Consider the following 16,363-nt stretch of genomic DNA (forward strand, 5'->3'; position numbering starts at 1 on the left):
ACATACTGTACAGGCCCATCAGGACAATAGCCTGAACTTTTAGACTTTTAGATCACAAACTGGAATCATTTCTTCTTGTTAGTGGACCAACCTGAAACTGAAGATTTCCATTGACTGCCATCAATTAATATAAATGTTCATCAGCAGTAGAAATCTTTTTCCATGCATTTGTGAATTGAACCACAGAACATATCAGTAATGTTAAAAGAACAAAGAGGAAAGTGCATATCATGCAACTTACACTTTGGAGCATACCATAAACTTAGAGCATTTGTCAGCAGTAATGATTTCACATAATCCTTCTCATATTGATGTGCTTTATTGTATGTAGTTCAACAATGTAGACTGATATAGACAGTCCATTTTTCCATTTGTTGATTCTTGCTAATGGTCTTGTGATCATTATCTTTCTTCATTCTCTGTTTTTGCATTTTTACATGCATGAACCTGAATTCTGTAGATCTTTATTAATTTTTGTATTACCCCATTTGCTGATCAGTGTGCCTGACACACTTGTCTGTCATTTATCCAAGTAAAGTGGTGCAGTGGTTAAGGCACTGGACGCACACTTTGGAGGAACGGTATTCAAGTTCCTGTACAGGCATCCAAATTTAAGTTTTTTGTAATACCTATATTTTCACTCTTCGAAAGGGATACAGTTAAATTCCTAACCTTGCCTTACAATTTTTGTATCATAATGGAATGTTGTGGAATATATGAAAAGAATGCACGTGTACGCGCTCACACATGTGCATACGCGCACGCACACGCATGCGCGTGCGTGTACACACACACAGGAGAGAGGTGTGTGTGTGTGTGTGTGTGTGTGTGTGTGTGTGTGTGTGTGTGTGTGTGTGTGTGTGTGTGTGTGTGTGTGTGTGTGTAACTGATTTTTTTTGTTACTCCATAATTGATAATATAGGTTAAAACTATGGCTGCCATTTTCTGTTGCAGATTTGTGCCAGATAAAGAATTCAGTGGTACTGACCGCAATGCAACAAGAAGTGGACCTGTACAATTTGAGAAAGAAGAGGAAGATCCATTCGGTCTGGATCAGTTTCTTACACAGGCTAAAAGAGCCAGTAAACGTCCAAAAGAAGACAGAGATCGTAGGGATGACAGGGATAAAAGAAAACGAAGGGATTAACTCCAGTGAACACAATACAGATATCAAGTATAGATGTGGATGACTGTAGCAAGTGTTAACAGTGCATGAAATGTAACTTTGTGGACATATTTGTTAGTGATTTGGTGTACTCTGTGACATTATAATTTGATTTCAGTTATTTCTTATGATGCAGATTTCCTTAAATTTCATCTGAGTTGTTAACAGTGTAATCATTGTGGCTGCTGTACATATCACCAATATATGAATAGTCCAAATGATCACAGACTAATATGAAAAATATTTTTTAATAATAGATAACAAAGCTATTGTGTTCAAACAGCAATAACATTTTGTTTCAGTTACAGATTAGTGTAGCACCTGTACATAAAACTATTCGTGGAAGCTAATGGTATATTAGCTACCCAAATATGGCAGATTTGATGCAAATGTCATTGTATGAAACTAAAATTTTCAACTTTCATATATGTTATGAATCATACTGCATTGTACATTGTACAAATACACTAAAATGTGTATTATGTGCAAAGTATCTTAAGTATATAAAAAAAGGTTCAAGTAAACAAGTGTGCACAAATAGCAGAATATTACCTGCCAGGTAAGGCTACTCTAGTTGACATGTGGAAAGAAATTGCGAAACTTTGTGTTCAAAATGAATGATATTCGACAACAGACAGTTACAGAGTTAATTAGTGTAGGGTTTGGCAATTATTGAAAATGCCATGATTACTATTATGTATTCTTCTAGAAGTTGCTAATGTTTGCACATAATTTAGTGACTGCTGGAGGCCAGCTTGTGACTGCAAATGTTTATGTTAACAGATCTATCTTCATCCACCTCCCACAGTTGTCTTTTAAAGAAGCGTTTAGTAGCCATAAATTTGTGCAAGTTATGAAATATAACAACATTGATATCTTTTTACATGTTTAATGAATTATTTGCTGAAGTTACTGACTGATGTGTAATATGACCACTTGTCCCATTTTTAAGATGTTTTGATTTATGACATCAAGTGAATTTATTTACAGCAGCAGTCATGTTGTGGAGAGGTATTTGAAGCAATAATGATGTACATATGCCTTTCTTGAACATCACAAAATTCCTGCAAAATGTTTCTTGGAGAAGCTGTGGTGCATATGGTCAAAATAATACCAAGTTGATCATCTAGAAATGAGCTATTCCCAGATGATTTGCCATAATGAAACCTTTGACGTGTTAGCTGGGATTTGCATGTGTCTGCTGATTGTGATACTTATTCCCTGGGGAAATTGCCCTTGCTAGGCTGGGTTCCCTTTACCAACATGCAGCTCAGGCCAAATATACAGTGTTCATGTTTCATTTGTGTGAACCCCAAATATGTATTAGTACACATACTGGAACAAAACTCTTAGGTGTTACTTTGATAATGTTGTTTCTTAGCTCAGCTACACAGAGTGACTGAAGACTTGTTCTGCATGTACTTTCCACCTTTACTCAGAAAACTTGATACTTCTTAACACTACAACAATTGCACCAGTTTTCCTTCATGTGTTGTGAACCATTTGATAATGCCATTTTGATTTGAATCACCCTGTCAGTCACAAAGTTACTTTAATTTCATCATATATTATGCTAACTACTTGTAGTTGTCTGGTTTGTGGCATTTTGTTTTGCACAACACTATATGGGGTAGAACAGACTGATATGTGTAGTTTGAGACAAAGATAAAAACAATTAAGAATGCTACAGGAGAAAAAATAAACATAACACTCTACCACCTCGTTTACAAGTTAATGTGAAGGTGTAAGCACATATAAGTTTAAAATAATGTATCAGATGATAAAACATTCTTGAGTTTCCAACCATGTAAACTGGTTAAAAATCTGTGAACTTTCAGCAAAGTACTCCTCAGCATTTGTCAAGTGGTGACTGTAGTGTGACTGCTGCTGCTGTTCTTAAACAGCCACACTATTATTTGTGACGTCATATGGTGCCCAGCCCAACACCATATAAAGTATTGTGTTGCAGGTCCATCATGCCCACTTCAATCTTCCAGTAGCCGGATCTCAAACTCTGCTTAACTATAGATCACCATCTTTATTGAGGGTGTTTCCAGAAGTTTTAGGTGTATCACTTCATTTATTGCTATTCCAGAAACTATTTGTCCATTCAATAATAGATGTCTCATCAAAAGAAATTGAGTGTCCGTTTTCCAGAGTGTGTTCTGCTATCAACGACTTCTCAGAATATCATAAGTGCAAACCACTTCATGTTCTATAAGGTACTTTTCAATAACACACATAGTATGTCCAGTGTAAAACTGTCCAACATACATGGTGTTTTGTACACCACTGCCATTCAGATCATCATAATCATCATTCATGAACCTAATGAGTTAGTTTTGCGAGAGGCCTGAAGACTGAATCAGTTTTATATCTCTGTAGGAGCGTACTAATCTTTCCTGGGCCACAGAATGGCTGAAATCCAAGCTTCTACGCGTTCTCCATGGGGACCTTCTTTTTAAGTGCCTTTGATGAAATGGCTTATGCAATTTGTCAGTTGTTGTAGCTATTTTTCTTTCAACACTTTCTGTAAGTGGTTCAATTTCTTCAGCAGGTTTTCAGCTACTGAAATTAGTTTATTCAATGCACCAAGGCCCTAAGAGCAGAACATTTCTGTGTAGGGCGGTGGTAGCTAGTATAGAGCAAATACTGGCCAGTGTGGGTGGGTTTCCAGTAAACACTGTGGCTGAGAAACCCATTTGGTTTTCAGCAGACAAGAATTTCAACGAACAGCAAGTAACTCTGTCTCTGACCTCCACCATGAACTTGATGTCATGGAGGATGCTGCTGTTGTACTAGAACTCTCCCAGTTTTTCATGTCCATGAGGCCAGACAGCGTATGTGCTGTCAGCGTAATGATAAAAGCATGTAGGCTTCACAGTAGCCATGTCCAAGTGATGTCTTCCATGAACTGGTTGGTTATAACTGCAACTAATGGGCTCCCCATTAAGACACTTCTGTATGATTAAAATATTGTCCACCATCCAAAAAATACAATGATGGAAGAGTGTGCCCAGACTTCAGCACAACTTATAGCTTACAGTCCATTCTCATCTCATATCCACACATAATGTAGAGAGCTGCCCACTTCCCAGAACATTGAATGCAAATATGGTATGCTGTGTTTGAACTGATTTATTACTAGCCACACAGAAAGGTGTGCCCCCAATACTAGAGGAACTCTGTGTTATGGGGGAGCAGTCACTTCTTTATTCAGAGTGATTGTGACATCTTTCAGTCTGAGTTTTTTTCTCTTCAGTATAACAGTATGCTGCAAAACATCATACCATGCTACAAAGACTCTTAGTTAACATCTGTGCATGTCCAACCTGCTAAATCTTTTTCTTGTTTTGTATTGCACTGGAAGTCAGTGGTGTGGCACTCTCCCACCCTTTTTTTCCTGTGCCTTAAAGGTAGGTATTTTCTTGTCCACATCTAATATAAGTTGGACATTAGTTCCAAATCTTTCCACTTACAAACACAGAGTGCCTGAAGGTCCCTAAGATATATATACTCAATGCTTCAGTATCCCATAATCATATGGGGTTAAGCATTTATCAGCATTCATAACTAAGTTGAAGTCTGAGCTACAGTTCTAAAAGAACATTAAAGGAGGAGAACTGCATTTAGCTACTCATATACTTTGCTGTAAGGCGTTGGCACACCTTGTCACAAATGCGAAATATTGTAAAATGCCTTACAATACATTATGATACATAATTTTTACACCCTAGTAAACACTCTTTAAGTGTTCATTTTTACAATTAACTTCAGCCTACGTAGAGTACACTTACAGTAAGTTCTGTGTGTTTTGCTCTTGGTACTATTTGTAATGCAGGTAAGTTTGTGACAAGCTTAAAATAGGAACCTGAAGGACATACTTAATCTTCTGTGTGTTTCAGCCATTAAAGTATTGCAGAACTGGTATGCGTAGAAACCTGTCAAGATTATCTACATCTTTTTTTCTGGAAGTTGTGATATGCTGCGGTGTAGTAGTTTTGAATGTTGTTATTGCAGTTGTAATAAAGAAGGAGCTGCACTAAAACAATTATGTGCCAATGGCACAGAAAAAGAGCCATTGAGAGCTGCAATTTGTTACTAGTTTCTGTCTTAATGTGTCCAGAAATGCCACTGCTTTGGAGAATGAACAAAAATTTAGAGACAATGAGATCTGGTAAAGTCTGAGAGCAGAGAGGTAAAAATGTAAGACAGGACTAGCATTCAAAGGATTAAGTTCAATTAGATTATTTAGCTGCCTAGTGGTCATGGAAAAATGTCAGAAATGATGTAGAATGACAAATAGCAGATAACCACTATGTTTAAGCCAAAGGCAAAGTCCAGATGGAATCAATCATTGTTTGATTCATCTAGGAAATCGTCTTAATAAAGAAGGCCATATTAGGATTACTGTACATCATTACACTAATGTAGCTTGTTATGTTTATGGAAAGTCTCCTCACATTAGAAGATAATGTTGTCTTTGGTATTATCTAAAAGCTCTAAATGAAGTGTTCTGTTGATCATGTATGTACATTGATCGAAAAAATTATTCTGGGGACTGGATCATTCATACATTGATGTGAAAGGTATGTTGCTTCTCACTGAGTGATATAAAATGTTGCTTGCAAGATATGCTACTAATGTATTCATAAAAGTCATAGCAGCATCACCCACTGTTTTTACTAGCTTTTAAAAAGAGGAAGCATGCTTACAAACAGAACTGCAAAATAACTATGGATATAAGAGAAACACCTCATACATTTTTTTTTTAAATGTGTGTAAGAAATTGTGCTTTTGCAATATCAGCACAAAAAATTAAAGAACAGATATAATATCTGTAGGTGCAGAATTACTTGCTTAATATGGATAGATTACTGGACAGTGTACTTTCACATGGCTTAATATCTTCATTCTCACCTATTAGTAAGAGGTCGTGTGCATAATGGATTAATAGCTGACATACGGTGGACATACAAATTAAGCAGAATAGGAGCCAAGACATCCTTGAGACAGTCCATGGTTTAGGATTCTCCATCTGCTTGCTTTTACGTTCAGAGAAAATGAAAAATGTTGATCTGGGAGCACGTGGATTAGTAAACATGCTAGCTTCTGATGTGGAATTACTTCATCAAACTTGAACATCAGGCTTTATTCATCATAAGCTGCCCTTAGATCCATGGAAGCGCTGCAGCCGGTTTGATGCCTTTCTGAAATCCATGTTCAACAAATGATTTAAGTGTTAACAGTTGATCACAGCAATTCAGATTTTCTGCTTGATTGAGGTTTTTTTTTTATCAATAGCCTCTCAGATGTGATTGAGAATTGGCTTCTCCAGTGATTTATACATCATGCCAAGTAGTGGGACAGGTTGATATGTAGCCACTTCAATTCCTTTTTTGCCTCATTTCAAAACTATGCCAGCTGCAGCTGTCTCAAGTATTTTTAGTAGTTTCCCACGTAATATTGATTGATGATGCTGTAACATCCATAGATAACTTGTGTAAGATTCACTTTTCCTCAATTAATTAGACTTAAACCAATAATAAACTTTTTTCTGACATAGCATGAGCTTCACCTCTGGTAGTAGTTCACATACCTGAGTAATGGCAAACTGCTTGGTTCCACATTTAAGTACAAGTTCTCTCCTTAACTTAGGGTGAATTTGCAGATTGAAGGAAAACAAAGGCACAGTGCATTCAATAGGACCAGGTCTAGTGCAATATTGTGACAATCAGACCAACCTTCAGGTTGTTGTTGCTTTATTTGTCTGATCGTAATGATAACAATAAATCATTTTGATCAGTCAGACATTGCTAATTAAAGGTTAAACTGTTTCACAGAACTGTAAATGGTATCAAAGTGTAAATACTTGGATATATGTTACAGGATAATTGCTGTACAAATCACTTGCTGTAAAAAGAGTAATGTAATTCCTGCTTAAATATATTTTTTAAAGTGCAGAGAATACTCTTTTGTTAAAGACAGTGAATGAAACTTACATGTACTACCGGATTAAGACTTTGATGATGTAATCCAAGTCGGGTTAAAATTTTGCTTTCTGAAGTGACAATGAAATGTTCTGTTGCCATTTTTTTTAATTTGGTGCCAGTGGTACAGTGGCTTTATTTCTATTCATTCTGTTTAATTAGTGATGAAAGATTGCTTGTCAACATTGATTTCTTCAAGTAGAGCAGTGTTGCTGAATTGTAATCAGTTGTAAAGAATAAAGGTACTTTTATAACAAATGTTGTTTCATCAGTTTACTTTTAAGTATGCAATCTTTCTGTCTGTGTGTGATTTCCAGAATGAAATTTTCACCCTGCAGCAAGTGTGCACTGATACGAATCTTCCTGGCAGATTAAAACCATGTGCAGACTGAGACTCAGACTCTGGACCCCTGCCTTTAGGAAAGTCTGGGTCCAGCACACAGTTTTAATCTGTCAGGAAGTTTTGTGTCAATGGACACTCTCTAGCAGAGTGAAAATTTCACTGGAAACATCCCCCAGGCTGTGGCTAAGCCCTGTCTCCGCAATATTCTTTCTTCCAGGTGCGCTGGTCCTGCAAGTTTTGCAGGAGAGCTACTGTGAAGTTTGGAAGGTAGGAGAAGCACTGGCAAAAAGTAAAGCTGTGAGGACGAGTCACAAGTCATACTCGGTAGCTCGTGGTAGAGCACTTCCCTGCTATAGGCAAAGGTCCCGAGTTTGAGTCTGAGTCCGGCACACACTTTTAGTTTACCAGGACGTTTCAGCATGTGATTTGTTTTTTTCTCTTGTGCAAATGTTAAAAACATAAATTAAGTACATCATAACATGGTGGCAGATGAGAACTAAACAACTTTCACAAGAAGCGTATAAAATTTAAGATAAATAAAAGGCCACTGTTCTCTCAGGGTAACATCATTATATAATAATAAAATTATATAATAATAAAAATATCTTGGGTCGTGAGTTCGTTCTACGCTGCTTTATAGATTTTGAAGAAAAATCATCAGCAATGATGACTGAAGACCACCAGTATATTGTATACCCCATTTCTACCAACAGCCTTGTCAAACAGGGCAGAGTAGCATACTGGGGATCAGGGCACCTCTTGCCCTTAGGGTGGACAACTGCCCCTAAAGGTGACGCAGTTAGTGGTGGCATCAGAATGCAGGAGACAATGGAAATCACTTCATTAAAGACACACGATGTGCATCCATACCACATGTGGTATGTCATTGAAAAAGTGTCATGATGATCTCTCCTTTAGCAGAAGATTCTGGATTAGTCTCCCATCCAGATTGCTGGGAGGGAATTCCCAAGGGGGAGGTAATCATGAGAAACAGCTTAAAAAAAAACAACAAAAGGATAACATTCTGTGAGTTTGAACATAGTGTATCAAGAGTCTGAAAGTGGTAAGGAAGATAGAAAATATGAGAAGGTAAATGTAAGTCTCAAATTAGATGTACTGAAAGTCATTGAAGTACAATGGAAAGGAGGTAAGGATTTCTGGTATATGAGTACATTATAACAGAAGCAGAAAATGCTATCATGGGAGTAGGTTTCATTGTTTAATAGGAAGGCAGAGCAAAAAGTGAATTACTATGATAATGTTAGTAATAGGATTATTCTAAGCAGCATCAACAGCAAATTATTGCCAACCACAACAGTCCAAGTATTTCACAAACAGAAGAGAAAATTGTATGATGTTTCTGTACAGGCAGCTCACTATGTAAAGGTGCATGACAATCCAATAATCACCTGTGATTTGATTGCTATAGTAGGAGAAGCAATGAAGGAGACTTCCAGGAGAATACAGTTGCAGTAGTAGGAGTGACAGAGGAGTAAGACTCCTGACTTCTGCAATAAAGTTCAGTTAGTAATAACAAATGAACAGTTCAAGAAACACATTGGAAAGAGATGTCTACATGATTACTCTGCCTTTCACAATTAAGTGCCTGGCTGACGGTACGTTGAAACACCTTCAAGCTATTTCTCTACCATTCCACTCTCGATCGACATGAAAAACGAATGCTTAAATCTTTTGTGCAAGCTCTTATTTCTCGTATTTTATTGTATGATCATTTCTCCCTATGCAAGTGGGCAACAACAAAATAAGTTTCACCATCAGAGGAGAAAGTTGGTGATTGAAATTTCACAAGGAGATCCTGCCGCAATGAAAAACGCCTTTGTTTTAATGATTGCCACCCCAATTCGCATATCATGTCCTGGCACTCTCTCTATCCTGTTTCACAATAATACAAAGGGAACAGTCCTTCTTTGAACTTTTTCAATGTACTCTGCCAATCCTATACAATATGGATCTCCACACCACACAGCAATACTCCAGAAGAAAACGGAAAGTACAGTGTAGGCAGTGTCTTTAGTAGAGGTGTTACATTTTCTAAATGCTCTGCCAATAAATCAGTCTTTGGTTAGCTTTCCCCACTATGTTATCTTTGTGATTGATTGTTCCAGTTTAAGCTATTCGTAAGTGTAATCTTTAAGCACAGGGTGTTTCAAAAACAATGACCTGACTTCAAAATTCCATATTTATTGCTAAAAACATACTACAGGCATGGGATGCATTGCAAAACACAAAATCTTAGTTTCAGATTTGATATTACAAATGCTTTGTGCTTGCTCACCAGCGGCAGCATGAACATCATCTATACGATAGCTAAATTCATCATAAACTTTACACAGTGTTTCTGCTTCTACAAAAGTTATGGTGGCTGTTATTCTGTTCTTAACTTTTTCTATGTCACGAGTTAAACGGGAGATGACCACGCTTTCCTACACATATCCCCACAAGAAAAAATCACATGGGGTCATGTCTGGCTATCCTGGAGGCCAAGAATGCCGGGTCATGTCTTGGGGCCCTGTGTGCCCCTGTCCAGTGTTGGGAGGCAGAGTGTCATTGAGAACTGATATACATTGTTGTGCTATTATGGTGGAACTCCATCCTGTTGGAAAATGAAGTGCTCAGAGTGCTCTTGAAGTTAAGGGAAAAGGCAATTCTAATGCATTTCAAGATTGCTCAACATTGGATAGGTACACAGGAGCCTGAGACACTACCCTGCATTCTCGTGATCACCAGACATGACTCAAGCGATTTTTTTCATGTGGGAATATGGGAAGGAAAATGTGTTTATCTCCCCGTCACCTCATGATGTAAAAGAAGGGAAGAACAGAATAACTGCCTCCATAACTTCTGTAAAAGCAGATACATTTTTCAAAGTTGTTTATGACAAATTGAGCTATCATCTAGATGTTGTTCATGCTGTTGCTGGTGGACACACAGAGCATCTGTAATAGCATAGCTAAAACTTTAAGACTTTGTGAGTATTTTGCAATTATCACATGTCTGTAGTGTGTTTATATCAATGAATAGTCCGCCCCCCGGTAGCTGAGTGGTCAGCCCGACAGACTGTCAATCCAAAGGGCCCGGGTTCGATTCCCGGCTGGGTCGGAGATTTTCTCCGCTCAGGGACTGGGTGTTGTGTTGCCCTAATCATCATCATTTCATCCCCATCGACGCGCAAGTCGCCGAAGTGCCGTCAAATCGAAAGACTTGCACCAGGCAAACGGTCTACCCAATGGGAGGCCCTCGTCACACAACATTATTATCAATGAACACGGAGTTTTGAAGTCAAGTCATTCTTTTTGAAACACCTTGTATTTAGTTGAATTTTCAGCCTTCAAAATTGTGTGATTTATTGTGTAACCAAAATTAAGTGTGTTTCTTTTAGCCCTCATATGGATTTCATGCTTTTTGTCATTTGGAGTCAATTGCCACTTTTCGTACCATCAAATGTCTCATCTAAATCATTTTGCAATTGGTTTTGATTATCTGATGACTTTATAAAATGGTAAATAACAGCATCATCCACAATCAATCTAAGATGGCTGCTCAGATTGTCTCCTATGTCATTTATGTAGATCAAGAATAGCAGAAGGCAAATATCACTTCCTTGGGAAACACCAGATATTACTTCTGGTTTGCTCAAAGACTTTCCATTAATTACTATGAACTGTGTCCTTTCTGACAGAAAATCATGAATCAAGTCACAAAACTGAGGTAACACTCCATAGACACACAATCTGAATAGGAGACACTTGTGAGAAAAGGTGTCAAAAGCCTTGTGAAAATCTAAAAATATGGAATCAGTTCGACATTCCCTATCAGTAGCTCTGATTACTTCGTGAGAATAAAGAGCTGTTGTGTTCCATGAGAACGATATTTTCTGAATACATGCTGACTATTTGTCCATAGACTGTTTTCTTCAAGGTAATTTATAATGTTTGAAGACTGTATATGTTCCAAAATCCTAATGCCAGTCATTGTTAATGATATTGATCTGCAGTTCAGCAGCTTATTCGTATTTCCTTTTTTGGGTGCTGGTGTGACTTTTGCAACTTTCCAGTCTTTAGGTACAGAACTTTCGGTGAGTGAGGTGTCATTTGTGATTGCTACATATGGAATTACTGTAACAGCATATTCTGAAAGGAACCTGAGTGGTATACAATCTGTGCTAAAGGCCTTGTCTTTATTAAGCAATTTAAGCTGCTTTGCTTCACTGAGGATATGTGCTTCTAATTTACTCATGTTGGCAGTTGTTCTAGATTTGAATTCTGGAGTATTTACTTTATCTTGTTTGGTGAAGGAATTTCAATAAAACCTTGTTTAGTAACTCTGCTTTAGTGGTACTGTCATCAGTGATATCACCATCATCATCACACAGTGAAGGTATTGATTGTGTCTTGCTGCTGGTGTACTTTACATATGACCAGAATCTGTGTTTTCTGTCATGTTTTGAGACTATTTCGTTGTGGAAACTACTGAAAGCATCTTACATCGAAGTTCACACTAAACTTCAAGCTTCTGCAAAACTTGGCCATTTTTGAAGATTTTGCATTCTTTTAAATTTGGCATGCTTTTTTTGTTGCTTCTGCAACAGTGTTCTGACCAGTTTTGTGTAACATGGGGTATCAGTACTATCTCTTATTAATTTATTTGGTGTATGATCTCTCAACTGCAGTCAGTACTACTTTTATCTGTTCTTTTGATGTTACAGTATTCAGTCCAGCTACAACAACCTTGTGGACACTAATCCCTGTATCTGTCATGATGCCCTCTATTTGCTCAGGATTATTTGTTGCTGAGGGATTAAGTATGTTTTCACAACCATTTACGCTTTGAGTGGGTCCATGAGCTAATTGTTCAAAATAATTTTCTAAAAAAGCCTTCACTACAATTTCAGATGGCCTTTTATGCCTACTACTGGCTTTAAGCCTGTATTTCTATCAGCATATCTAGGATAGATAGAAGTCGCTACCAACTATAACTCTGTAAGTGGGGTACCTGTTTGAAATAAGACTCATGTTTCCTTTGAACCGTTCAGCAACTGTATCATCTGAGCCAGGGGTTTGGTAAATGGAACCAATTCTTAATTTATTCCAGCTGTCAAGTATAACCTCTGTGGTCCTTTGTAAAAATTTCAACTGAGCTTATTTCCAGCTCCCCATACCTGTAACAATTTGAGCTTCAGTACTTTCTATTAGCACTTGGAGCTCTTTTCTTTCCCATCACACAATTTATAACTGCACTACCGACTGTTGCTAGGTCTTCCTTCTCATCTCTGTCGTGCATCATTTTAGACTGACACCCCTTTCTGTAGTTTCCTGAAAGCCTCTAAGCCAGGCTGTTCCAGCCCGTCAGCTCCATTGTGAGCCGCGGAGCGCTCCCTGCTCCAGGGAGCCGTGTCGCTCGCTGTGACCATTCAAGTGGGCACAGCTGGCTGAGGCAGGCGGCAAGGTAAGCGTTTTTATGTGCCAGCTGCGTCTTACAAAATCGACAACCTCATACTCTTAGCTGCTAACACGTGGTGTCATGCTACCCCAGGAAATACGATGTTCAGGAAATAAATAAGAAACAACTATTTTACAAGAAACTGCATACTAAATATTGGCCCTCTGTAGCTTGACATTTTCTTTTCATTACAAGATCGGAAACATCGGGCGTCAAAGTGTTTGCAGCGTTAATGTGGAGGATGGCTTTCATTGTTGCATCCTGAAGAAACAATCGTTCCTTACTTTTTACTCTTTTCATTGCTGAGAAATGCTGCTCACAACAATACGTACATTCAAACACGCACATGATCTGAGTGGCATTGTTCTGAAGCTTGGGAAATGTTTTTTGCTGTAATGAATGATACCATCGTGACTAATCCAATGTGTTGTAGTACCTCTCTTTCAAAAAAGTTGAATTTTGCAAATCGATAATCTCCAATTGAAGTGACGATGCCGGCCGGGGTGGCCGAGCGGTTCTAGGCGCTACAGTCTGGAACGCGCGACCGCTACAGTCGCAGGTTCGAATCCTGCCTCGGGCATGGATGTGTGTGATGTCCTTAGGTTAGTTAGGTTTAAGTAGTTCTAAGTTCTAGGGGACTGATGACCTCAGAAGTTAAGTCCCATAGTGCTCAGAGCCATTTGAATCATTTGAAGTGACGATGACAAGTCATCGGGGGAAACTGAAAAAGGATTGCTGAAGACCTTAAGTCCCATTTCCAAACTAGTGAGGTCTCGGAATCATGTTTCAAATGATGTGATGAGCTGCTTTAACTTTGCTTGGTAATCGCCGTAAGTAGTACCTTCAGGTAGTTTTAAAGAAGCAAGACGATTGAAGAAAGTTAAATGTCCATTACTCATCTTCCTCTCAAATAAACGTAACTTTTCCATGAACGCCTTAATCTGGTCATGCATGTCAATGATTAGCTGCCCTTTGCCCTGAAATGACAGACTGAAATTATTCAGATGCATAGTTATGTCAGCTAGAAACGCCAGGTCTGATATCCATTTTATATCTTTCAGACAACGTGTTTCTTCCCCTTTCATTTCGAGAAAAAGGGATATTTCCTCACAAATGGCAAAGAAAACATCAAGAACTTTTCCCCGACTCAGCCAATGAACTGTACAGTGGTAAGGTATATCCCCATACTCTGCTTCCATATCTCTCAGGAATCCTTTGAACTGGCGATGATTCATACCGTGGCGCCGCACAAAATTCACACACTTCCCGACATCTTTCATTACGCCACGTAACTCTGCTGTTTCAGCACACAGTGACTCTTGGTGAATAAAACAATGAACATTCAAACAGTCAAAACATCTTTCCCGATTTCGTCCCTGAGTTTATTTTTCAAACGAGAAGCAAAATCTTGGTGACGCCCGATCATTTGTGGTGCACCGTCTGTCGCTACAGAATGGAGCTTATCCCACAGCAAATTCATGTTGTCCACTGATTCACAAACAGCTTCAAAAATGTCACGTCCTGTTGTGGTGTAATCGAGTGGTACCACATCCAAGAGTTATTCAGTTACTTGCAGCTCCATGTCAACACCACGCACCAAGACTGCAAGCTGAGCACAGTCCGATATGTCGGTGCTTTCGTCAAGCACTAGCGAAAATGCAACAAAGCTTTCCGCCTTTTTCCTGAGCTGTGTCTCTAAATCCACTGCCATGTCCAGGATTCGACGAGACATTGTTTGCTTCGACAGGCAAACCCCTTCAATTGCCTGCACCTCCCTTGGAAATAAACATTCTGCAACTGCTACCATGCACGATTTTACGAGTGGTCCTACCAAAAACGGCTTGCCACTCATCGCAATGATGTGAGTGACCCTGTAGCTTGCTCAAATTGAAGTGTTTTCTCCGCTCTCATTCACCTGAAAATTATAAACGCATTACAGAACACGAATTATGTTGCATGTTTTGATACCCTCCGTTTTTAAACTTACGTCTCCTGGTATGTCGTTCTTAAGCCTGGCTACCAGTTCTCTGCGTGCAACACCTTCTACCTGATCGTAGTGCGCTGCATGAAGACGTATAATGTCATTGTATATTGTACCTCTTCGCAGAATTAAATACTTTATGACATACAAGACACTGCGGACGACCATCCCTGTCAATGAATAGAAAGGTATCCTCCAATAGAGGTACAGGGCTCCTGCGACTAGTCATAGCTGTCGTTGAACATGGATTATTGTGTCAGTTGCGGCTGCATGCGGCCAGGGGGCATTGAGTTCGCTTTCCCCCTCCACGCGGGCTCCGAGCTGCCGCAGTGAGCGCTCCGGCTCCCTGGAGCTCGGTTGGAACAGCCTGCTCTAAGCTAAAATATAGGGAAAATATATGGAGACACTGGGAGATACCAGGTGGATCACACCATGGTGAGTCAGATAGTCCAAAGTGAACTGTAAAACATACTTAGGTACAGATATAGATTCAGATAAAAATTAAGAAATTTTGAAGAGTAGGGTAAACTTGAAGAGAATTGTCAGAAATAATCAGTGTTTGAAGAAGTGGAATTCAAAAGTATTGAAGAATCATGAATACTTAAAGCTGTCCATGACTAGATAATGTAAAAACCATGATAAGCAGTTCACTTGAAAAGGATTCGACACCCCCGGAAAGAGCAGTCACCAAATTTGAACAGACAAAGCAGGTACAGGTAACTAAGAAGAAACCTTAAGTGAAAGAAGATTCATCAGTTGGTTGACAACAGAAGGAGAAATAAAAATGTGCAGAAAAAGAAAGGCATACAACCATACAATTCATTTAGGAACAAAATAAATAAGAAGTGCAGAGAAGCTAAAATAAAATGACAACAGCAAAAAGTGAAGAAACTGAAAAGGAAATAATTTTCAGAAGGATAGAATTATTGTATAGGTAAGTCAAAACAACTTCCAGAGAAATTAAAAGCAAAGGCACCAACATAAAAAATACAGAAGAAATTCCCCTGTTGCTGACATGGTTGAAGAAGAAATGTGTGGCTGTTTAGAAGGTAAACTGGATTCAATGTTAAACCAAGAATTTGAAATAGCTTTGGAAGATTTATAATCAAATATGGCAAAAGGCAAAGGCGATGTTCTATCAGAATTTCTAAAATCATTTGGTGAATAGAGAACCAAATGATTGTTGAAGTTGATGTGTAATATCTACGAGACTGGAGATATACCATCAGTCTTTTGGGTAGAGTGGAGATACACCATCAGACTTTTGAATATCCTGGAAACATACCATCAACCCTCTGGAAGAATTTCATCCACACAACCCAGAAAATATCAAAGGCTGATAAATACAAGAAATATCACACAGTCAGCTGAACAGCTCATACATCCAAGTTGTTGACAAGAATAATATACAGAAAAATGAGAAT

General features: G+C 38.5%; 1 protein-coding gene across 1 annotated transcript in view; it reads left to right on the forward strand.

Moving 5' to 3' along the window:
• The window catches only part of LOC126458542 (puff-specific protein Bx42), a 51,595-nt gene extending 44,182 nt beyond the window's left edge, over positions 1-7,413 (forward strand). Inside the window, exon 12 of the mRNA XM_050095659.1 lies at positions 955-7,413. Within this exon, the coding sequence (XP_049951616.1) occupies positions 955-1,147 (193 nt within the window). The 3' untranslated portion in view covers positions 1,148-7,413. The remainder of the gene's footprint in view (positions 1-954) is intronic.
• Positions 7,414-16,363: the final 8,950 nt, after the last annotated feature.

This window comes from Schistocerca serialis, chromosome 2, assembly GCF_023864345.2.
Source record: "Schistocerca serialis cubense isolate TAMUIC-IGC-003099 chromosome 2, iqSchSeri2.2, whole genome shotgun sequence".
Lineage (NCBI taxonomy): Eukaryota > Metazoa > Arthropoda > Insecta > Orthoptera > Acrididae > Schistocerca > Schistocerca serialis.